This window comes from Oncorhynchus mykiss, chromosome 18 (assembly GCF_057628025.1).
Source record: "Oncorhynchus mykiss isolate SJ-2025 chromosome 18, ASM5762802v1, whole genome shotgun sequence".
NCBI lineage: Eukaryota > Metazoa > Chordata > Actinopteri > Salmoniformes > Salmonidae > Oncorhynchus > Oncorhynchus mykiss.
In genome coordinates, this window is record NC_143039.1 from 25,347,501 (window position 1) to 25,372,654 (window position 25,154).

Genomic DNA, 25,154 nt, shown 5'->3' on the forward strand with positions numbered 1-25,154 from the left:
TTGTTGGTAATGACAGAGGTCAAACGTTTTCTGTAAGTCTTCACAAGGTTTTCACACACTGTTGCTGGTATTTTGGCCCATTCCTCCATGCAGATCTCCTCTAGAGCAGTGATGTTTTGTGGCTGTTGCTGGGCAACACGGACTTTCAACTCCCTCCAAAGATTTTCTATGGGGTTGAGATCTGGAGACTGGCTAGGCCACTCCAGGACCTTGAAATGCTTCTTACGAAGCCACTCCTTCGTTGCCCGGGCGGTGTGTTTGGGATCATTGTCATGCTGAAAGACCCAGCCACGTTTCATCTTCAATGCCCTTGCTTATGGAAGGAGGTTTTCACTCAAAATCTCACGATACATGGCCCCATTCATTCTTTCCTTCACACGGATCAGCCCCAAAGCATGATGTTTCCACCCCCATGCTTCACAGTAGGTATGGTGTTCTTTGGATGCAACTCAGCATTGTTTGTCCTCCAAACACGACGAGTTGAGTTTTTACCAAAAAGTTATATTTTGATTTCATCTGACCATATGACATTCTCCCAATCTTCTTCTGGATCATCCAAATGCTCTCTAGCAAACTTCAGACGGGCCTGGACATGTACTGGCTTAAGCAGGGGGACACGTCTGGCACTGCAGGATTTGAGTCCCTGGCGGCGTAGTGTGTTACTGATGGTAGGCTTTGTTACTTTGGTCCCAGCTCTCTGCAGGTCATTCACTAGGTCCCCCCCGTGTGGTTCTGGGATTTTTGCTCACCGTTCTTGTGATAATTTTGACCCACGGGTGAGATCTTGCGTGTAGCCCCAGATCGAGGGAGATTATCAGTGGTCTTGTATGTCTTCCATTTCCTAATAATTGCTCCCACAGTTGATTTCTTCAAACCAAGCTGCTTACCTATTGCAGATTCAGTCTTCCCAGTCTGGTGCAGGTCTACAATTTTGTTTCTGGTGTCCTTTGACAGCTCTTTGGTCTTGGCCATAGTGGAGTTTGGAGTGTGACTGTTTGAGGTTGTGGACAGGTGTCTTTTATACTGATAACAAGTTCAAACAAGTGCCATTAATACAGGCAACGAGTGGAGGACAGAGAAGCCTCTTAAAGAAGAAGTTACAGGTCTGTGAGAGCCAGAAATCTTGCTTGTTTGTAAGTGACCAAATACTTATTTTCCACCATAATTTGGAAATAAATATATTAAAAATCCTACAATGTGATTTTCTGGATTTTTAGTTGAAGTGTACCAATGATGAAAATTACAGGCCTCTCTCATCTTTTTAAGTGGGAGAACTTCCACAATTGGTGGCTGACTAAATACTTTTTTTCACTGTATATACAGGCATCATTGAAGTACTGTAAAACTCCCTGTTCAATATACAATGTGCACGCCAACGGTTTACCTGGACATACTTGTACCAAAGCTCCTACCTGAACATACTGGTACTGCAGCTCCTACCTGAACATACTGGTACTGCAGTTCCTACCTGAACATACTGGTACCACAGCTCCTACCTGGACATACTGGTACCACAGCTCCTACCTGAACATACTGGTACTGCAGCTCCTACCTGAACATACTGGTACCACAGCTCCTACCTGGACATACTGGTACCACAGCTCCTACCTGAACATACTGGTACTGCAGTTCCTACCTGGACATACTGGTACCGCAGCTCCTACCTGGACATACTGGTACTGCAGCTCCTACCTGGACATACTGGTACCGCAGCTCCTACCTGAACATACTGGTACCACAGCTCCTACCTGGACATACTGGTACTGCAGCTCCTACCTGAACATACTGGTACTGCAGTTCCTACCTGGACATACTGGTACCGCAGCTCCTACCTGGACATACTGGTACCGCAGCTCCTACCTGGACATACTGGTACCACAGCTCCTACCTGGACATACTGGTCCCGCAGCTCCTACCTGGACATACTGGTACCGCAGCTCCTACCTGGACATACTGGTACCACAGCTCCTACCTGGACATACTGGTACTGCAGTTCTTACCTGAACATACTGGTACCACAGCTCCTACTTGAACATACTGGTACTGCAGCTGAACATACTGGTACCACAGCTCCTACCTGGACATACTGGTACCGCAGCTCCTACCTGGACATACTGGTACTGCAGCTCCTACCTGGACATACTGGTATCACAGCTCCTACCTGAACATACTGGTACTGCAGCTCCTACCTGGACATACTGGTACCACAGCTCCTACCTGGACATACTGGTACCACAGCTCCTACCTGGACATACTGGTACCGCAGCTCCTACCTGGACATACTGGTATCACAGCTCCTACCTAGACATACTGGTACCACAGCTCCTACCTGGATATACTGGTACCGCAGCTCCTACCTGGACATACTGGTACCACAGCTCCTACCTGGACATACTGGTACTGCAGCTCCTACCTGAACATACTGGTACCACAGCTCCTACCTGGACATACTGGTACTGCAGCTCCTACCTGAACATACTGGTACCACAGCTCCTACCTGAACATACTGGTACCACAGCTCCTACCTGAACATACTGGTACCACAGCTCCTACCTGAACATACTGGTACCACAGCTCCTACCTGAACATACTGGTACCGCAGCTCCTACCTGGACATACTGGTACCACAGCTCCTACCTGGACATACTGGTACCGCAGCTCCATTGTGCAGTCCTATATATGACATGTAGAGGTCGTTGTGCAGTCCTATATATGACATGTAGAGGTCATTGTGCAGTCCTATATATGACATGTAGAGGTCATTGTGCAGTCCTATATATGACATGTAGAATTCACAAATAGATCATGTTACAGATAGTATATTGTATTCAAATTGTGCTGCATTACTGTATTACTGTATTACTGTTTATTCCTCATACATATTGTGATTCTCATTTACCTTTACAATAGTTGCTGTATTGGTCTGAATGAAATGCTGTAACAAAAGTAAAGGAGTATATATTTACCTATTTTCCCTACGGAATGTTTGCAAAATTGATGACACTGTGGACCTGTTAACATTAGGCTGTACTCTCCGACCAGCCTCTTCCATTGTAACACCATGGTTTATAACACTGTGGACCTGTTTACATTAGGCTGTACTCTCCGACCAGCCTCTTCCATTGTAACACCATGGTTTATAACACTGTGGACCTGTTTACATTAGGCTGTACTCTCCGACCAGTCTCTTCCATTGTAACACCATGGTTTATAACACTGTGGACCTGTTTACATTAGGCTGTACTCTCCGACCAGCCTCTTCCATTGTAACACCATGGTTTATAACACTGTGGACCTGTTTACATTAGGCTGTACTCTCTGACCAGCCTCTTCATTTGTAACACCATGGTTTATAACACTGTGGACCTGTTTACATTAGGCTGTACTCTCTGACCAGCCTCTTTCATTATAACACCATGGTTTATAACACTGTGGACCTGTTTACATTAGGCTGTACTCTCCGACCAGCCTCTTCCATTGTAACACCATGGTTTATAACACTGTGGACCTGTTTACATTAGGCTGTACTCTCCGACCAGCCTCTTCCATTGTAACACCATGGTTTATAACACTGTGGACCTGTTTACATTAGGCTGTACTCTCCGACCAGCCTCTTCCATTGTAACACCATGGTTTATAACACTGTGGACCTGTTTACATTAGGCTGTACTCTCCGACCAGCCTCTTCCATTGTAACACCATGGTTTATAACACTGTGGACCTGTTTACATTAGGCTGTACTCTCCGACCAGCCTCTTCCATTGTAACACCATGGTTTATAACACTGTGGACCTGTTTACATTAGGCAGGACTCTCCGACCAGCCTCTTCCATTGTAACACCATGGTTTATAACACTGTGGACCTGTTTACATTAGGCTGTACTCTCCGACCAGTCTCTTCCATTGTAACACCATGGTTTATAACACTGTGGACCTGTTTACATTAGGCTGTACTCTCCGACCAGCCTCTTCCATTGTAACACCATGGTTTATAACACTGTGGACCTGTTTACATTAGGCTGTACTCTCCGACCAGCCTCTTCATTTGTAACACCATGGTGTATAACACTGTGGACCTGTTTACATTAGGCTGTACTCTCCGACCAGCCTCTTCCATTGTAACACCATGGTTTATAACACTGTGGACCTGTTTACATTAGGCTGTACTCTCCGACCAGTCTCTTCCATTGTAACACCATGGTTTATAACACTGTGGACCTGTTTACATTAGGCTGTACTCTCCGACCAGCCTCTTCCATTGTAACACCATGGTTTATAACACTGTGGACCTGTTTACATTAGGCTGTACTCTCTGACCAGCCTCTTCATTTGTAACACCATGGTTTATAACACTGTGGACCTGTTTACATTAGGCTGTACTCTCTGACCAGCCTCTTTCATTATAACACCATGGTTTATAACACTGTGGACCTGTTTACATTAGGCTGTACTCTCCGACCAGCCTCTTCCATTGTAACACCATGGTTTATAACACTGTGGACCTGTTTACATTAGGCTGTACTCTCCGACCAGCCTCTTCCATTGTAACACCATGGTTTATAACACTGTGGACCTGTTTACATTAGGCTGTACTCTCCGACCAGCCTCTTCCATTGTAACACCATGGTTTATAACACTGTGGACCTGTTTACATTAGGCTGTACTCTCCGACCAGCCTCTTCCATTGTAACACCATGGTTTATAACACTGTGGACCTGTTTACATTAGGCTGTACTCTCCGACCAGCCTCTTCCATTGTAACACCATGGTTTATAACACTGTGGACCTGTTTACATTAGGCAGGACTCTCCGACCAGCCTCTTCCATTGTAACACCATGGTTTATAACAATGTGGACCTGTTTACATTAGGCTGTACTCTCCGACCAGTCTCTTCCATTGTAACACCATGGTTTATAACACTGTGGACCTGTTTACATTAGGCTGTACTCTCCGACCAGCCTCTTCCATTGTAACACCATGGTTTATAACACTGTGGACCTGTTTACATTAGGCTGTACTCTCCGACCAGCCTCTTCATTTGTAACACCATGGTGTATAACACTGTGGACCTGTTTACATTAGGCTGTACTCTCTGACCAGCCTCTTCCATTATAACACCATGGTTTATAACACTGTGGACCTGTTTACATTAGGCTGTACTCTCCGACCAGCCTCTTCCATTGTAACACCATGGTTTATAACACTGTGGACCTGTTTACATTAGGCTGTACTCTCCGACCAGCCTCTTCCATTGTAACACCATGGTTTATAACACTGTGGACCTGTTTACATTAGGCTGTACTCTCCGACCAGCCTCTTCCATTGTAACACCATGGTTTATAACACTGTGGACCTGTTTACATTAGGCTGTACTCTCCGACCAGCCTCTTCCATTGTAACACCATGGTTTATAACACTGTGGACCTGTTTACATTAGGCTGTACTCTCCGACCAGCCTCTTCCATTGTAACACCATGGTTTATAACACTGTGGACCTGTTTACATTAGGCTGTACTCTCCGACCAGCCTCTTCCATTATAACACCATGGTTTATAACACTGTGGACCTGTTTACATTAGGCTGTACTCTCCGACCAGCCTCTTCCATTGTAACACCATGGTTTATAACACTGTGGACCTGTTTACATTAGGCTGTACTCTCCGACCAGCCTCTTCCATTGTAACACCATGGTTTATAACACTGTGGACCTGTTTACATTAGGCTGTACTCTCCGACCAGCCTCTTCCATTGTAACACCATGGTTTATAACACTGTGGACCTGTTTACATTAGGCTGTACTCTCCGACCAGCCTCTTCCATTGTAACACTATGGTTTATAACACTGTGGACCTGTTTACATTAGGCTGTACTCTCCGACCAGCCTCTTCCATTGTAACACCATGGTTTATGACATGGTCCACAATTTGGCTCTGATTTCATCAGGGACTCTTATTCTTCCTCTATTATGTCTTCCCCTAACACTACTACCACACATTCTTACACATCTTCTTATTTCTCTTCCACGAGCATGTAGCTGCTGTTCAGGGTTGTGACGTTCCTCCATGTTCATAAATGCTAGTGATTGTGCTGTGGGCAAGCTCCATATATATGCTTCCAAACTTGAGTGGTTGATTGGTAAGATTGTGATTCCGATTGCATCACTATGTCACCTGGCAGGTCATTTGCCCATTTAGCAGACATCACAAACATTCCATGTCATAGATATTTATGGAATATTCATGTATGTCTGACAGGTTTTGATCATTGAATGGATCCTTTTGACTGTGACGGCTCACACGATGACAGAATGGTTAGAAGTTGTGAAGAGTATGACAGTTTCCCTGAGAATCAACTCATCAGCTTTATCAGCAAGCCATGTGCACGTAGTTATCGTGCAAATTGTAGACAATTGTACTTCCTCTTTTGCATGTCCCAAAACACGTGGAATTTGCTTAAATGAATAAGAAATTAAAATCTGGTGTGAACAAGAAACTAATTGTTCAGAGATTTGAACTTGTTGTTTTGAAAAAAATGATTATAATTTGAGAATTGAGCCAAAGCGATTGAGAAAAACTGTAAATGAAATCATTTAGCATAACACAACACTAGGGTAACTGGTTGGTTAGCCAACAGACTGCGTGTGGCTCTTACTTTAACATGTCCACTCCGTCTGGTGTGGTGGGTTGGTTGTAACGTCTCATGTAGTCATGCATAGCAGAGAAACTCTTCCTCATGTAGTCCTCTGCAGAGCTCTCTCTGACTGTCCCAAACCTGAACCCACGGGATGGGTGGTGCAGCTGGGGGGGACAGAGAGAGGGGGAGAGGGGGGAGGGGAAAGGAGGAGATATGCATATCCGTAAATTGAGAACACTGGTACAGGGCTAAAAAGTATTCCACATAAAGAAATGAGAGGCCCGCACACAGAATATTGCTTCTCCCCAGTGGGAGAATGTTACAATATCTCAACTCCAACAGTCTTCGTCATGTCTGACAGGTATCAAAGCTGAAACATTGTATTTTTGGTTTCAGGAATAAAAACACTGGGGGGAGCAGCAATATTCTGTGTACGGGCCTCTCTCCTTTTTATTCACAAGGAGAACACATTTAACTCATTGTCTGAATCCTATCAGCTACTGTAACTATCCCTGATCCAGTCTGTTATGCCATATTCAGTCATGTTCATTTCCACATTGTAACTCGTGTTTGTGTGTATGTGTGTGTGTGTGTGTGTGTGTGTGTAAGTGTAAGTGTAAGCATGTAAGTGCGTGCATGTGCGTGTACGTATGTGTGCGTACATGCCTAACTGTGTGTGTGCGCACCGCCGTGTGTGTGTGTGTGTGTGTGTGTGTGTGTGTGTATACCTTCTCGTCATGAATCCCAGACACCTGTTCAAAGGTTTTCTCCCCCACCATGACAGCAGCCAGGTTAGCTGTATAACTGGACAACACCAACAGACAGAAGATGGCCCACAGGTTCATCAGGAACCTACTGGTCCAACACTTAGGAGTCTGGAGAGGAGGGAGGGAGAGGGAGGGAGGGAGGGGGAGAGAGAGAAAGAGGGAGGTAAGGAAGGATGGAGAGAGAGAAAGAGGGAGGGAAGGATGGAGAGAGAGAAAGAGTAGAGAGATAGAGAGAGAGAGAGCGATAGAGAGAGAAAGAGAGAGAAGAGAGGTAGATGGAGGGAGGGGGAGAGAGATGGAGGGAGGGGGAGAGAGAGAAAGAGAGGGAGAGAGATGGAGGTAGGGGGAGAGAGAGAAAGAGGGAGGGAAGGATAGAGAGAGAGAGAGAGAGAGAGAGAGAGAGAGAGAGAGAGAGAGAGAGAGAGAGAGAGGACATATTTGATTATTCAAACCTCCCCCTCCCTCCCATTATTCCTCCCTCCGTCCCTCCCACAGTACCTTAGTAGCGACAGTGCGTCCAAACAGGATGGCGTAGCAGAGGTTGAGGGCTGAGGAGTAGGAGAACACTCTGAGTCTGTTCCTGCCATGAGGAGTCATACCTGGATCAACACAACACCTGAGTCAGCTGTGTGTGTGTGTGTGTGTGTGTGTGTGTGTGTGTGTGTGTGTGTGTGTGTGCGTGCGTGCGTGCGTATATATACCCATAGCTGTGTGTGTAGATGAGTCATAGCAGTATCCACTGAGATTTAGGTCACAGACTAATAACATGACAGGTTTTGGATGACAGGCCATAAATGGTATTTTAGTTTTCTCACCAAAGGGGCTGTTCCACTCATAGACGGTGAGGAAAAGTGCGGTAAGATGAAGAGTGACGAAGATGCCCACCCACATGGACCAATGGAGAGGCCACATGAAGGCTCCAATAGGGGCTGATGTGTCTTGGCTACGCACCTTGTAGTCAAGACACACATACACACACATTATAAACTGTATGTCCACACACACACACACACACACACACACACACACACACACACACACACACAAACACACACACACATTATTAACTGTATGTCCAGACACACACACACACACACACACACACACACACACATGTGCACGCTTGTAGGTACACAGGCACACAGGCATGCACGCACACAGGCACGCACGCAGGCACACACACACACACACACACACATATGCACGCTTGTAGGTACACAGGCACACAGGCATGCACGCACACAGGCACGCAGGCACGCAGGCACACACACACACACACACACACACACACACACACACACACACACACACACACACACTCACCAGTATCCCCAGAGAGGTAGAGTAGAATGGAGAGGTGAAGTCTATAACTCTGCTCCTGGCTGAGTTGATGGAGAATGATGTCACAGCCATGTCTGCTGTTCCACTCAGCAGGTCTCCCACCTAATATGAGAAACCAGAAACATCTACAACCTTAAGAAGACACTGTTCACATGCATTTAACAATTATTCTGCAAACATTGCTCTTGGTTAGGTAAACAATCATGTCAAATATGCATGCAATCATATATATTATTATACAAAAAAAATATTGAAAACAGACAGACAGACAGACAGACAGACAGACAGACAGACAGACAGACAGAAATATAGATATATGACGTACCAGACCGGACCAACTCCCAGTGCTGCTCATCGCTCCGTACTTCCCGTCTCCCACGATGTAAAGGTCAAAGGTGAACTTCAGGTCCTCCGACAGCTTCTCCAACAGGTCAATAACGTAACCATAGCAACACTTCCGCTGGTCCTCTGTTGGGTCTGGGGTTGTGGTCAGGACAGGACAGGGACAGGAAGGATCAGTCCTGGTATACTGGTCTACTGGTCCTCTAGTGATGTACTGTAGGTGTTGTGTACTGTAGGTATACTCACTGTGGTCAGTAGTGGTAGTGGTTGTATTGGTCTGGTGCAGGTGACTGAACAGTGAGTCCAGTAGATCTGAGCGGTTAGTTCTAGGGTCCAGACACAGCTGACCAGCGGGACACAGCCCATCCTCATCCACCTCTCTAGTGAACACGAAGGGATGCTCCACCAGGGTCACGACCCTTAATCTCCGGCCCGCCATCTGTAGCCCCGGCCTCCATCTCCCTCCAGGACTGTTGTCTCTGTCCCTATCCCCTCTCTGGACACCTAACCCAGACCCGGACCCTGTCCTCCTCCCCGGGCCTAGCCCCAGGCCAGCCCCGACCCCCAGCCCCAACACCCCCTCGTCCAGCTGTAGGCGCCCGGTGGTCCAGTGGGCCACGGTGACCCAGGACGGCTGGCCAAGAGGACCTCTCTTCAGGCTCCACACGTGGTACAGCTGGGAGGAGAGGACCTGTGAGAGAGCAGGTGCCACACGGACCGTGCCTGTAGAACCCTGGAATGACGTGTTGGAGAGGAACCTGAAGAGGAGAGAGAGACAGAGAGTAAGAGAGAGAGAGAGAGAGAGAGAGAGAGAGAGAGAGAGAGAGAGAGAGAGAGAGAGAGAGAGAGAGAGAGAGAGAGAGAGAGAGATAGAGAGAGAGAGAGAGAGAGTGAGAGAGAGAGAGAGTAGAGATAGAGAGTAGAGAGAGAGAGAGTAGAGAGAGAGAGAGGGAGAGAGAGGGTGAGTGAGTGAGAGAGAGAGAGGGTGAGAGAGAGAGAGAGAGAGAGAGAGAGAGAGAGAGAAAGTTATAGTTTGAACATGTAGACAGACACAGATACCCAGTATGTTTTTTCAGATTGGCTGGGTGTCATAATTGGTTGGCTGTTCCAGTCAGTCTCATTATTTTAACTTAATGCAGTAGAGAGAGAAATTCTGTCTATCTGCCCACGCACATAAGCATACGCACACACACACACACACACACACACACACACACACACACACACACACACACACACACACACACACACACACACACACACAGACAGACAGACAGACAGACAGACAGACAGACAGACAGACAGACAGACAGACAGACAGACAGACAGACAGACAGACAGACAGACAGACAGACAGACAGACAGACAGACAGACAGACAGACAGACAGACAGACAGACAGACAGACAGACAGACAGACAGACAGACAGACAGACAGACAGTGTTCTTATTACTATGAGTTAATGCAGATCATTGTGGTTGTTTCTATCTAACTGGCCCCACCATCATTACTATTCCTCTCAGTCTCCACCCAGTCCTAGCGCTGCTTTACCATGGAATACATTGGTACGCACAATTAACTCTCACACATATATCTGCTCTGGGTATCCAACCGTGCGGGGATCGTTGGGTGACGTCTGAATATGAACAATGCATGGATTTTTGGGCGATGTCTGGGTCATTGGTTAGTCATTGGCCGATGTTTAGGTTATCGGTTGAACGTTGGGATGATGTCTAAATATGAACAATGCATGGATTCTTGGGCGAAGTCTGGGTCATTGGTTAGTCATTGGCCGATGTTTAGGTTATCGGTTGAACGTTGGGATGATGTCTAAATATGAACAATGCAGGGATCATTGGGTTAAGTCTGCAAGTTCGAATGGTTCATTAAAACTCCTAAAACTGTTTCACATTTCAAAGTGCTCTATGTGTGTGTGTGTGTGTGTGTGTGTGTGTGTGTGTGTGTGTGTTTGTGTGTAACTGGAGAGTGTGTGTGACTGATGGTGACTTCCTTCCATTAACTCTGACAGCAGAGGAGGAAACATTAAAACTATGAATTAATACTAAGGTCGCTAACCCACCTCTACCCTCCACTCTGCACTGAATATCAATGTACCTATAGAGTGTGTGTCCTGTTTACAGCCCAACTGACTCATCAGATGTCAGACTGGTTACATACCCCCCTCCCCCCTCTCTCTCTCCCTCTGTCCTCTCTCCCCCTCTATCTCTCTGTCCTTCTTGCTCTCTCTCTCTCTTCAGTTGATTTGGCAGCTGTGTCTATTGAAGAGCTGTATGGTCGATCTCACTTAGATAACAACACCCTGTTTTATCTCCTCTCCTCCTCTCCCCTTTCCTCTCCTCGTCTTCTCCTCTCTCCTTTCCTCTCCCCCTCTCTCCTTTACTCACTCCGTTCCTCTCCTCCTCTCTCCTTTCCTCTCCTCCTCTCTCCTTCCTCTCCTCCTCCTCTTTCACCCCGCTCCATAATGTGGGTAGAAGTGTTGTAGTAGAATGTTGTTGTTCTAAACAGAAAGAAGGCCGATCGACAGCGTGTAGCTTCACACATTTTGGTGAGAAAACGTAAAGACCATTTATGCTTCTTTCAGAATCCAAGGCCTGTCATGTTATTAGTCTGTAACCTAAATCTCAGTGGATACTGCTATGACTTACAGCCATGTCATCATCTACAGTCATGGCCAAAAGTTTTGAGAATGACACAAATATTAATTTCCACAAAGTTTGCTGCTTCAGTGTCTTTAGATATTTTTGTCAGATGTTACTATGGAATACTGAAGTATAATTATAAGCATTTCATAAGTGTCAAAGGCTTTTATTGACAATTACATGAAGTTGATGCAAAGAGTCAATATTTGCAGTGTTGACCCTTCTTTTTCAAGACATCTGCAATCTGCCCTGGCATGCTGTCAATTAACTTCTGGGCCACATCCTGACTGGCAGCCCATTCTTGCATAATCAATGCTTGGAGTCTGTCAGAATTTGTGGGTTTTTGTTTGTCCATCCGCCTCATTGACCACAAATTCTCAATGAGATTAAGGTCTGGGGAGTTTCCTGGCCATGGAACCAAAATATCAATGTTTTGTTCCCCGAGCCACTTAGTTATTTTTTTGCCTTATGGCAAGGTGCTCCATCATGCTGGAAAAGGCATTGTTTGCCACCAAACTTTTCCTGGATGGTTGGGAGAAGTTGCTCTCGGAGGATGTGTTGGTACCATTCTTTATTCATGGCTGTGTTCTCAGGCAAAATTGTGAGTGAGCCCACTCCCTTGGCTGAGAAGCAACCCCACACATGGTCTCAGCATGTGTTACTGTTGGCATGACACAGGACTGATGGTAGCGCTCACCTTGTATTTTCTGGACAAGCTTTTTTTCGGATGCCCCAAACAATCAGAAAGGGGATTCATCAGAGAAAATGACTTTACCCGAGTCCTCAGCAGTCCAATCCCTGTACCTTTTGCAGAATATCAGTCTGTCCCTGATGTTTTTCCTGGAGAGAAGTAGCTTCTTTGCTGCCCTTCTTGACACCAGGCCATCCTCCAAAAGTCTTCGCCTCACTGTGTGTGCAGATGCACTCACACCTGCCTGCTGCCATTCCTGAGCAAGCTCTGTACTGATGGTGCCCCGATCCCACAGCTGAATCAACTTTAGGAGACGGTCCTGGCGCTTGCTGGACTTTCTTGGACGCCCAAATCCTTCTTCACAACAATTGAACCGCTCTCCTTGAAGTTCTTGATTATCCGATAAATGGTTGATTTAGGTGCAATCTTACTGGCAGCAATATCTTGCCTGTGAAGCCCTTTTTGTGCAAAGCAATGATGACGGCATGTGTTTCCTAGCAGGTAACCATGGTTGACAGAGGAAGAACAATGATTCCAAGCACCACCCTCCTTTTGAAGCTTCCAGTCTGTTCTTCGAACTCAATCAGAATGACAGAGTGATCTCCAGCCGTGTCCTCGTCAACACTCACACCAGTGTTAACGAGAGAATCCTGACATGATGTCAGCTGGTCCTGTTGTGGCAGGGCTGAAATGCAGTAGAAATATTTTTGGGCGATTCATTTCATTTGCATGGCAAAGAGGGACTTTGCAATTAATTGCAATCCATCTGATCACTCTTCATAACATTCTGGAGTATATGCAAATTGCCATCATACAAACTGAGGCAGCAGACTTGTGAAAATTAATATTTTCATTCTCAAAACTTTTGTCCACGACTATACACACACAGCTTGGGTGGATGGGACCTTTACAACTCTGTTTGTCATTGTGATCCTACACAGACAGACAGACAGACAGACAGACAGACAGACAGACAGACAGACAGACAGACAGACAGACAGACAGACAGACAGACAGACAGACAGACAGACAGACAGACAGACAGACAGACAGACAGACAGACAGACAGACAGACAGACAGACAGACAGACAGACAGACAGACAGACAGACAGACAGAGTATCTGTAATCTGGCTATATTTCCAACAAACTCCCCAAGTGTTTGTAGGTTTAACTCTGAAAAAGCCCTGCTTCCTTTCTTCATTTCCTCCATCTATACCTCTCTCCCTCAGGCATATGGTGGTTAATTGCATTTCCTACCGGAAGTCTAACTTCCAGTACGTTGCAATACACACTGGCCCTGTCAGATACAACACTGTCTATATCTATGTAAAGCTGTCAGACAGAACACTGGCTCTATCTATGTAAAGCTGTCAGAGAGAACACTGGCTCTATCTAGGTAAAGCTGTCAGACAGAACACTGGCTCTATCTAGGTAAAGCTGTCAGACAGAACACTGGCTCTATCTAGGTAAAGATGTCAGAGAGAGCACTGGCTCTATCTATGTAAAGACAGAACACTGTCTGTAACTATGTAAAGCTGTCAGATAGAACACTGGCTCTATCTATGTAAAGCTGTCAGAGAGAACACTGTCTGTATCTAGGTAAAGCTGTCAGACAGAACATTGGCTCTATCTAGGTAAAGATGTCAGACACAACACTGTCTGTATCTAGGTAAAGCTGTCAGAGAGAACACTGGCTCTATCTATGTAAAGCTGTCAGACAGAACACTGGCTCTATCTATGTAAAGCTGTCAGATACAACACTGGCTCTATCTATGTAAAGCTGTCAGAGAGAACACTGTCTCTATCTATGTAAAGCTGTCAGACAGAACACTGGCTCTATCTATGTAAAGCTGTCAGAGAGAACACTGTCTGTATCTAGGTAAAGATGTCAGATACAACACTGTCTGTATCTATGTAAAGCTGTCAGAGAGAACACTGTCTGTATCTATGTAAAGCTGTCAGAGAGAACACTGGCTCTATCTATGTAAAGCTGTCAGACAGAACACTGGCTCTATCTATGTAAAGCTGTCAGAGAGAACACTGTCTGTATCTAGGTAAAGCTGTCAGAGAGAACACTGTCTGTTTCTAGGTAAAGCTGTCAGAGAGAAACACTGGCTCTATCTATGTAAAGATGTCAGAGAGAACACTGTCTGTATCTAGGTAAAGCTGTCAGAGAGAACACTGTCTGTATCTAGGTAAAGCTGTCAGACAGAACACTGGCTCTATCTATGTAAAGATGTCAGATACAACACTGTCTGTATCTATGTAAATCTGTCAGATACAACACTGTCTGTATCTATGTAAAGCTGTCAGAGAGAACACTGTCTGTATCTATGTAAAGCTGTCAGACAGAACACTGGCTCTATCTAGGTAAAGCTGTCAGACAGAACACTGGCTCTATCTAGGTAAAGCTGTCAGACACAACAATGTCTGTATCTAGGTAAAGCTGTCAGAGAGAACACTGGCTCTATCTATGTAAAGCTGTCAGACAGAACACTGGCTCTATCTATGTAAAGCTGTCAGACAGAACACTGGCTCTATCTATGTAAAGCTGTCAGACAGAACACTGGCTCTATCTATGTAAAGCTGTCAGAGAGAACACTGGCTCTATCTATGTAAAGCTGTCAGAGCGAACACTGGCTCTATCTATGTAAAGCTGTCAGACAGAACACTGGCTCTATCTTTGTAAAGCTGTCAGACAGAACACTGGCTCTATCTAGGTAAAGCTGTCAGACAGAACACTGGCTCTATCTATGTAAAGATGTCAGATACAACACTGTCTGTATCTATGTAAAGCTGTCAGAGAGAACACTGGCTCTATCTATGTAAAGATGTCAGATACAACACTGTCTGTATCTAGGTAAAGCTGTCAGAGAGAACACGATCTGTATCTATGTAAAGCTGTCAGAGAGAACACTGGCTCTATCTATGTAAAGCTGTCAGAGAGAACACTGGCTCTATCTATGTAAAGCTGTCAGACAGAACACTGGCTCTATCTATGTAAAGCTGTCAGACAGAACACTGGCTCTATCTATGTAAAGCTGTCAGAGAGAACACTGGCTCTATCTATGTAAAGCTGTCAGACAGAACACTGGCTCTATCTAGGTAAAGCTGTCAGACAGAACACTGGCTCTATCTATGTAAAGATGTCAGACAGAACACTGGCTCTATCTATTTAAAGATGTCAGACAGAACACTGGCTCTATCTATGTAAAGCTGTCAGACAGAACACTGGCTCTATCTAGGTAAAGCTGTAAGACTGAACACTGGCTCTATCTATGTAAAGATGTCAGACAGAACACTGGCTCTATCTATGTAAAGATGTCAGATACAACACTGTCTGTATCTATGTAAAGCTGTCAGATACAACACTGTCTGTATCTAGGTAAAGCTGTCAGAGAGAACACTGTCTGTATCTAGTTAAAGCTGTCAGAGAGAACACTGTCTGTATCTAGGTAAAGCTGTCAGAGAGAACACTGGCTCTATCTATGTAAAGATGTCAGATACAACACTGTCTGTATCTATGTAAAGCTGTCAGATACAACACTGTCTGTATCTAGGTAAAGCTGTCAGAGAGAACACTGTCTGTATCTAGGTAAAGCTGTCAGAGAGAACACTGTCTCTATCTATGTAAAGCTGTCAGAGAGAACACTGGCTCTATCTATGTAAAGCTGTCAGAGAGAACACTGGCTCTATCTATGTAAAGCTGTCAGAGAGAACAATGGCTCTATCTATGTAAAGCTGTCAGACAGAACACTGGCTCTATCTATGTAAAGCTGTCAGACAGAACACTGGCTCTATCTATGTAAAGATGTCAGATACAACACTGTCTGTATCTAGGTAAAGCTGTCAGAGAGAACACTGTCTGTATCTAGTTAAAGCTGTCAGAGAGAACACTGTCTGTATCTAGGTAAAGCTGTCAGAGAGAACAATGTCTGTATCTATGTAAAGCTGTCAGAGAGAACACTGGCTCTGTCTATGTAAAGATGTCAGATACAACACTGTCTGTATCTAGGTAAAGCTGTCAGAGAGAACACTGTCTGTATCTAGTTAAAGCTGTCAGAGAGAACACTGTCTGTATCTAGGTAAAGCTGTCAGAGAGAACTCTGGCTCTATCTATGTAAAGATGTCAGATACAACACTGTCTGTATCTATGTAAAGCTGTCAGATACAACACTGTCTGTATCTATGTAAGGCTGTCAGATACAACAATGTCTGTATCTATGTAAAGCTGTCAGAGAGAACACTGGCTCTATCTATGTAAAGATGTCAGATACAACACTGTCTGTATCTAGGTAAAGCTGTCAGAGAGAACACTGTCTGTATCTATGTAAAGCTGTCAGAGAGAACACTGGCTCTATCTATGTAAAGCTGTCAGAGAGAACACTGTCTCTATCTATGTAAAGCTGTCAGACAGAACACTGGCTCTATCTATGTAAAGCTGTCAGACAGAACACTGGCTCTATCTATGTAAAGCTGTCAGACAGAACACTGGCTCTATCTATGTAAAGCTGTCAGACAGAACACTGGCTCTATCTATGTAAAGCTGTCAGAGAGAACACTGGCTCTATCTATGTAAAGATGTCAGATACAACACTGTCTGTATCTATGTAAAGCTGTCAGAGAGAACACTGGCTCTATCTATGTAAAGATGTCAGACAGAACACTGGCTCTATCTATGTAAAGCTGTCAGACAGAACACTGGCTCTATCTAGGTAAAGATGTCAGATACAACAATGTCTGTATCTATGTAAAGCTGTCAGAGAGAACACTGGCTCTATCTATGTAAAGATGTCAGATACAACACTGTCTGTATCTATGTAAAGCTGTCAGAGAGAACACTGGCTCTATCTATGTAAAGCTGTCAGACAGAACACTGGCTCTATCTAGGTAAAGATGTCAGATACAACAATGTCTGTATCTATGTAAAGCTGTCAGAGAGAACACTGGCTCTATCTATGTAAAGATGTCAGATACAACACTGTCTGTATCTATGTAAAGCTGTCAGAGAGAACACTGGCTCTATCTATGTAAAGCTGTCAGACAGAACACTGGCTCTATCTAGGTAAAGATGTCAGATACAACAATGTCTGTATCTATGTAAAGCTGTCAGACAGAACACTGGCTCTATCTATGTAAAGCTGTCAGACAGAACACTGGCTCTATCTATGTAAAGCTGTCAGAGAGAACACTGGCTCTATCTATGTAAAGATGTCAGATACAACACTGTCTGTATCTATGTAAAGCTGTCAGAGAGAACACTGGCTCTATCTATGTAAAGATGTCAGACAGAACACTGGCTCTATCTATGTAAAGCTGTCAGACAGAACACTGGCTCTATCTAGGTAAAGATGTCAGATACAACAATGTCTGTATCTATGTAAAGCTGTCAGAGAGAACACTGGCTCTATCTATGTAAAGATGTCAGATACAACACTGTCTGTATCTATGTAAAGCTGTCAGAGAGAACACTGGCTCTATCTATGTAAAGCTGTCAGACAGAACACTGGCTCTATCTAGGTAAAGATGTCAGATACAACAATGTCTGTATCTATGTAAAGCTGTCAGAGAGAACACTGGCTCTATCTATGTAAAGATGTCAGATACAACACTGTCTGTATCTATGTAAAGCTGTCAGAGAGAACACTGGCTCTATCTATGTAAAGCTGTCAGAGAGAACACTGGCTCTATCTATGTAAAGATGTCAGACAGAACACTGGCTCTATCTATGTAAAGCTGTCAGAGAGAACACTGGCTCTATCTATGTAAAGATGTCAGACAGAACACTGGCTCTATCTATGTAAAGCTGTCAGACAGAACACTGGCTCTATCTATGTAAAGCTGTCAGAGAGAACACTGGCTCTATCTATGTAAAGCTGTCAGACAGAACACTGGCTCTATCTAGGTAAAGCTGTCAGAGAGAACACTGGCTCTATCTATGTAAAGCTGTCAGACAGAACACTGGCTCTATCTATGTAAAGCTGTCAGAGAGAACACTGGCTCTATCTATGTAAAGCTGTCAGACACACCACCAACCCTGTCTTTGTAATGGTGTCAATAAAACTTTGTATAGCTGTCTAAAGCTAATCTAGCCACAGTCCCAAGCCTTCAGTCTATCTACAGTCTGTCCAGGTCTGTCTGTTTATTCTCAGGCTTGGCATGGATTATAAATGGGACAGGTCCTCTCAGACTCCATTCTATCATCTGGTGCCAATGGCTGGAGGAGGGGAGAGATATGTGTGTGTGTGTGTGTATATGTGTGTGTGTGTGTACAATATATCTACCTGGCCAGGTACTGTCCAGAAGAGGGCACTTCCTCTTTGTTAGGTTTGTCGTAACAGTTGACCAGGTTCTGGATCAGAGCCAGGTCTGGCCTCACCTCACTGGCCGACGTCACCGCCTGGCCAATCAACCGCAGCGCGTCTCGGATGTAGAAGGTGATGGGCTTACGACCCACCTAGACACATACACACACTTTTAAATGAATTTTCAAAGGTCAAATAAAATAAACCAATCAGCCAATCAATGAATCACCCAATCAACCAACCAAATCAATGATTGAATAAATCAACCAATTAATAATCACCTCTCCATAAGCCAATAGGCCGAGGGGCCCGCCCAGCGAGAGGAGAGAGTCAGGTGACAGAGGGTTACCCATAATCCACTGCAGCGCGGGGAGCGAGGGAGCGAGACGCTGGGCGCAGCGGAGGACAGAAGAGAGACATTCTGGGTCGGAACCAAGGATGACCACGGAGGAGAGAGGAGAGGCGGAGCGAAGAAGACGACGGGAGAGGAGAGACAAGACCTCAGCTTCCCTCTTGTCTTCTCTGGTCTCATCACCTGTTTCTTCACTTCTCTCAGCCCCTCTTCCCTCCTCCCCTCTCTCCTCCCTCCTCTCCTCCTTCCCTCTCTCCTCCCTCCTCTCCTCCTTTCTTCTCTCCTCCCTCCTCTCCTCCCCTCCTATATGTGTAAGGTTGATGATATCCAGTAGATTCCAGCTTGTTGCTTTCTGTGTCTCTAGATGTTTCAGTAGTCCCTCCCCCCTCTCCTCCCATCCAGGACACACCACAGCGACTCCCCCTCTACCCCCTTCCTGACCCTTGCCTCCCCCCTCTCTTCTCCCTTCACCCTCTGTCTCCCCCTCTACCCCCTGGAGAACAGAGAGCAGAAGGTTGGCCAGGCAAGAGGGTGGAACACGAACTGACATTTGGAGATGGAACCGGTTCTAGGGGGAGAGAGAGAGAGAGAGAGAGAACAGAATGTTACTAGAATCAAACCATTCTGCAAGACTTTCATAGAGTGATGTTCATAAATCTTGAATGTTGTTGAATGGAGTGAAAGGCTCCTGAGTGAGCTACCTGTGCTCCCTTCTTCCAGACTCTACTTTCCAACCATGTCTTGTTGCTTTACGCCTACAGGCAAAGTCAAGGGTATGTTGCATATGTATACAGGGTCTATGGGTTCAGTAAGGAACACATACACACACCTTATGAATGTAGACAGAGCGAGGGAAATCTGCTAGAAGTCTCCAGAGACACAACTGAATTAATACAGTATATACACATATACTCATGGGGGGTGTACAGGTCTGAATTAATACAGTATATATACATATACTCATGGGGGGTGTACAGGTCTGAATTAATACAGTATATATACATATACTCATGGGAGGTGTACAGGTCTGAATTAATACAGTATATATACATATACTCATGGGGGGTGTACAGGTCTGAATTAATACAGTATATATACATATACTCATGGGGGGTGTACAGGTCTGAATTAATACAGTATATATACATATACTCATGGGGGGTGTACAGGTCTGAATTAATACAGTATATATACATATACTCATTGGGGGTGTACAGGACTGAATTAATACAGTATATATACACATATACTCATGGGGGGTGTACAGGACTGAATTAATACAGTATATATACATATACTCATGGGGGGTGTACAGGTGTATGTGTGTGTGTGTGTGTGTGTGTGTGTGTGTGTGTGTGTGTGTGAGTGAGTGAGTGAGTGAGTGAGTGAGTGAGTGAGTGAGTGAGTGAGTGTGTGTGTGTGTGTGTGTGTGTGTGTGTGTGTGTGTGTGAGGTACCATAGTGTTTGAACTCAGCAGAGGTGTGGGGGTTGTACGAAAAAGTTGGTGGCTAGGTGTGGGGTGGAACAGTGTGTGAAAAATAGAAAGAGAGGGTGGAGGGATGGATAGATGGAGGAATGAAGGAATGGAGGAATGGGAGGGATGGAGAGATGGAGGGATGGAGAGATGGAGGGATGAGAGGGTGGAGGGATGGAGAGATGGAGGAATGGAGGAATGGGAGGGATGGAGAGATGAGAGATGGAGGGATGGGAGGGTGGAGGGATGGAGGAATGGGAGGGATGGAGAGATGGATGGGAGGGTGGAGGGATGGAGAGATGGAGAGATGGAGGGATGGGAGGGTGGAGGGATGGAGAAATACGAGGGATGGAGAGATGGAGGAATGGGAGGGATGGAGGGATGGAGGAAGGGGAGGGATGGAGAGATGGAGGGATGGAGAGATGGAGGGATGAGAGGGTGGAGGGATGGAGAGATGGAGGAATGGAGGAATGGGAGTGATGGAGAGATGGAGAGATGGAGGGATGGGAGGGTGGAGGGATGGAGGAATGGGAGGGATGGAGAGATGGAGGGATGGGAGGGTGGAGGGATGGAGAGATGGAGAGATGGAGGGATGGGAGGGTAGAGGGATGGAGGAATCGGAGGGATGGAGAGATGGAGAGATGGAGAGATGGAGGGATTGGAGAGATGGAGGGATGGAGAGATGGAGGGATGGGAGGGATGGAGGGTGGAGGGATGGAGGGTGGAGGGATGGAGGGATGGAGGGATGGAGGATGGAGGGATGGAGGGATGGGTGGGTGGAGGGATGGAGGGTGGAGGGGTGGAGGGGTAGAGGGGTGGAAGGGGTTCCATTCTGTAAGGTACAGTACCTGTGACTGCTTTTAGCTCCATTGGGAAGGAAACACTGCCGCTACCAAGCTTTTAGATTCATTCAAATAAATAATCCAGTATAGTTTAATACAGAGTGTGATGGCTAACCAACCAGTGTTGTTGTGTAATTATGCTAAACAGCTAATGTTTATTTACTCTTCATTTCCTCACGCCTCCAGGCGTTTAATACAATATTCTGGATTTAAGATTAATTACATTTAATCACACACACATGTATACAAACAGACATACACACATACACACACACTCAAGGCTGCAGCCTAAGTGGTAAATGGTGTTTATCTCAGTATAACACCATGCTAGCACACACAGACCTGCCGATGAGAACAGAGATACACTACTGGGTTTATAGCCAATCACACAACTTTAAAATGACTAAATCGTATTTCACACGTACATACACTTAAAATGTCCAAATATTATTTCACATTATCTCACACACTCGCAATGAAAATGTCCAAATCTAATTTCACAGTTAGTATTGACGGGTGATGTTGTGTTTATTCGATTTCTACCAGTAAAAAATGACATTTAAATACAGGAAAATTACATTCACACGAACACACACACACGCACGCATGCACGCACGTACGCACGCACACACACACACACACACACACACACACACACACACACACACACACACACACACACACAGCTAGGGTAGTTAGACAAGAGTTCCACGCCTGCCACCAGTGAGTTGAGTCAATTAACCATAAAGACAGTTATTTTCTATAGTAGGGCGTTAAAGCCTCATAAAAACACCACTGTTGTCTGACAGAACAGCATACTGACACTATACAATTACAGACTACCGCTGTCTTTCTCTCTCTTTCAGCCTGTCTTTCTATCCCTGTGTGTGTGTGTGTGTGTGTGTGTGTGTGTGTGTGTGTGTGTGCGTGTGTGTGTGTGTGCGTGTGTGTGTGTGTGTGTGTTCCTAACCATTTCATTGTTCTCAGCACAGCTGAATTATCATTTGCATGATCAAGAAGCGGAGAACATTAGCTATTAGTTTCCCCCCACAGACTGTGACAGTTTAACAGTGGGAAATGGTATGACAGTAGTGAAGCTTTTATCAGAAAAATACCAGATATGTTCCCTGTGGTGTGGATGGTGTGTGAGTATGGTGTGTGTATGGTGTGTGTGTATGGTGTGTGTGTGTGTGTGCGTATGGTGTATGTGTGTGTGTGTGTGTGTGTGTGTGTGCGTATGATGTGTCTGTATGGTGTGTGTGTATTGTGTGTGTGTGGTGTGTGAGTATGGTGTGTGTGTGTGGTGTGTATGGTGTGTGTATATGGTGTGTGTGTATGTGTTTGTATGTTGTGTGTGTGTGCGTATGATGTGTCTGTATGGTGTGTGTGTATTGTGTGTGTGTGGTGTGTGAGTATGGTGTGTGAGTGTGTGTGCGTATGGTGTGTGTGTGTGTGTGTGTGTGTGTGTGCGTATGGTGTGTGTGTGTGTGTGTGTGCGTATGATGTGTCTGTATGGTGTGTGTGTATTGTGTGTGTGTGGTGTGTGAGTATGGTGTGTGTGTGTGGTGTGTATGGTGTGTGTATATGGTGTGTGTGTATGTGTTTGTATGTTGTGTGTGTATTTTGTGTGTGTGTGTGTGTGTGTATATAGTGTGTATGTTGTGTGTGTATGGTGTGTGTGTATGTGTTTGTATGTTGTGTGTGTATTTTGTGTGTGTGTGTGTGTGTGTATATAGTGTGTATGTTGTGTGTGTATGGTGTGTGTTTGTGTGTGTGTGTATGGTGTGTGTGTGTGTGGGCTGTCAATCACATTATCTCACACACTCGCAATGAAAATGTCCAAATCTAATTTCTCAGCTAATACATCCGGCTGTGATTGGGAATCCCAGAGGGCGGTGCACAATTGGCCCAGCGTGGGCCGGGTTTGGCCGGGGTAGGCCGTCATTGTAAATAAGAATGGGTTCTTAACTGACTTGCTTAGTTAAATAAAGGTTAAAAAAATAAAATAATAATATTGTGTTTATTACCAGTAAAAAAAGACATTTAAATACCGAGACATGACATTCACACAGACATGACCACGTTGTAACCAGCACCTTGGGATTTAGGATGATTATTCATCATGAATGTTTTCACCACATAACATAGCAGATGCTGTTAGTCAACTAGCATGTGAGTCATTGTACAGACATGTTGATGATGGAAACAGCAGTCAGTCTAGCCATGATAGATTCATGATCAAACAGCAGAGGAAAAATACAAAATGCATGAACGCACACACACACGCACGCACGCACGCACACACACACACACACACACACACACACACACACATTGCCAGTGTGAGTCATCAGTATATATCCCCCATAAACTGTGTATATGATTACATAATATATATTGTTACATTACTATAACCACCATCCCTCAGTCAGAGAAGGAGAGAAGAGGTGTACAGATGTAGGAACTTACTTTGAGCCACATGGCTACAGCAGGAAAAGAATACTGCAGCAACAGAAAATGTGAATTATTATGTGGATTCTCCTATAACAGGGGGATCAAATTAAGATCTTACAACTGTAAGTAGAATTCAGAGCTCTACCCCATTCTCTTCCTCTACCCGCTCTTGTTATACTCCCTCCCTGCCTCCCTCCCTCTTTCTCTCTCTCTCTTGGCTGTACCTCTCTCTTGTCTCTCTCTCTCTTGGCTCTCTCTCTCTATCTGTGTTTCTCTCTCTCTCTGTCTCTGTCTGTTTCTCTGTATCTCTCTGTATCTCTCTGTCTCTCTCTCTCTGTCTCGCTCTCCCTCTCTCCGTCTCTCTCTCCGTCTCACTCTCTGTCTCTGTCTGTCTCTCTGTATCTCTCTGTCTCTGTCTCTCTCTCTCTCTCTCTCTCTCCGTCTCACTCTCTGTCTCTGTCTGTTTCTCTCTCTCTCTCTCTCGCTGATATACTAAACAATAACAGGTGCTAAATCAGCTCTATGTCTCCAGAGTTCAGTGAAGCCAGTAGACTCACCCAGCACACCCTGAGGGATACACTGAAAGCTCCTTTCCATAAAATCAACTATTGGATTGCAAGGACGTCCTTTATTGTTGTCAAACTGAACTGCCGGTTGGCTGAACTCTGTATGGAACTGTGGTTTACAGTGTGTGTGTGTGTGTTTCATAGTGTTTTTGTCAAAGTGTGTCATGAACTCTAGTAGGGATCTCATTTGATCACCGGGAAAAATTATAATGGCAATGTTTGTGTGATGTCATTACTGCTACCCACACTGGGAATGTGATGCCATTACTGCTATCCACACTGGGAGTGTGATGTCATTACTTCTACCCACACTGGGAGTGTGATGCCATTACTGCTTCCCTCACTGTGAGTGTGATGCCATTACTGCTACCCACACTGGGAGTGTGATGCCATTACTGCTACCCACACTGGGAATGTGATGTCATTACTGCTACCCACACTGGGAATGTGATGTCATTACTGCTTCCCTCACTGGGAGTGTGATGTCATTACTACTACCCACACTGTGAGTGTGATGTTATTATTGCTACCCTCACTGGGAGTGTGATGTCATTACTGCTACCCTCACTGGGAGTGTGATGTCATTACTGCTATCCCCACTGGGAGTTTGATGCCATTACTGCTACCCCCACTGGGAGTGTGATGTCATTACTGCTATCCCCACTGGGAGTGTGATGTCATTACTGCTATCCCCACTGGGAGTGTGATGTTATTATTGCTACCC

At 45.2% G+C, this 25,154-nt stretch overlaps 1 protein-coding gene across 1 annotated transcript in view; it reads right to left on the reverse strand.

The window, feature by feature from the left end:
* The window catches only part of LOC110510546 (glutamate receptor ionotropic, NMDA 3B), an 85,817-nt gene that overhangs the window by 16,555 nt on the left and 44,108 nt on the right, over window positions 1-25,154 (reverse strand). Inside the window, exons 2-10 of the mRNA XM_036952085.2 lie at window positions 19,024-19,662; window positions 18,722-18,894; window positions 9,331-9,842; window positions 9,068-9,219; window positions 8,725-8,844; window positions 8,217-8,352; window positions 7,900-8,000; window positions 7,363-7,509; window positions 6,653-6,798 (exon numbers count right to left, since the gene is read on the reverse strand). Coding sequence (XP_036807980.2) covers window positions 6,653-6,798; window positions 7,363-7,509; window positions 7,900-8,000; window positions 8,217-8,352; window positions 8,725-8,844; window positions 9,068-9,219; window positions 9,331-9,842; window positions 18,722-18,894; window positions 19,024-19,644 — 2,108 coding nt within the window. The 5' untranslated portion in view covers window positions 19,645-19,662. The remainder of the gene's footprint in view (window positions 1-6,652; window positions 6,799-7,362; window positions 7,510-7,899; window positions 8,001-8,216; window positions 8,353-8,724; window positions 8,845-9,067; window positions 9,220-9,330; window positions 9,843-18,721; window positions 18,895-19,023; window positions 19,663-25,154) is intronic.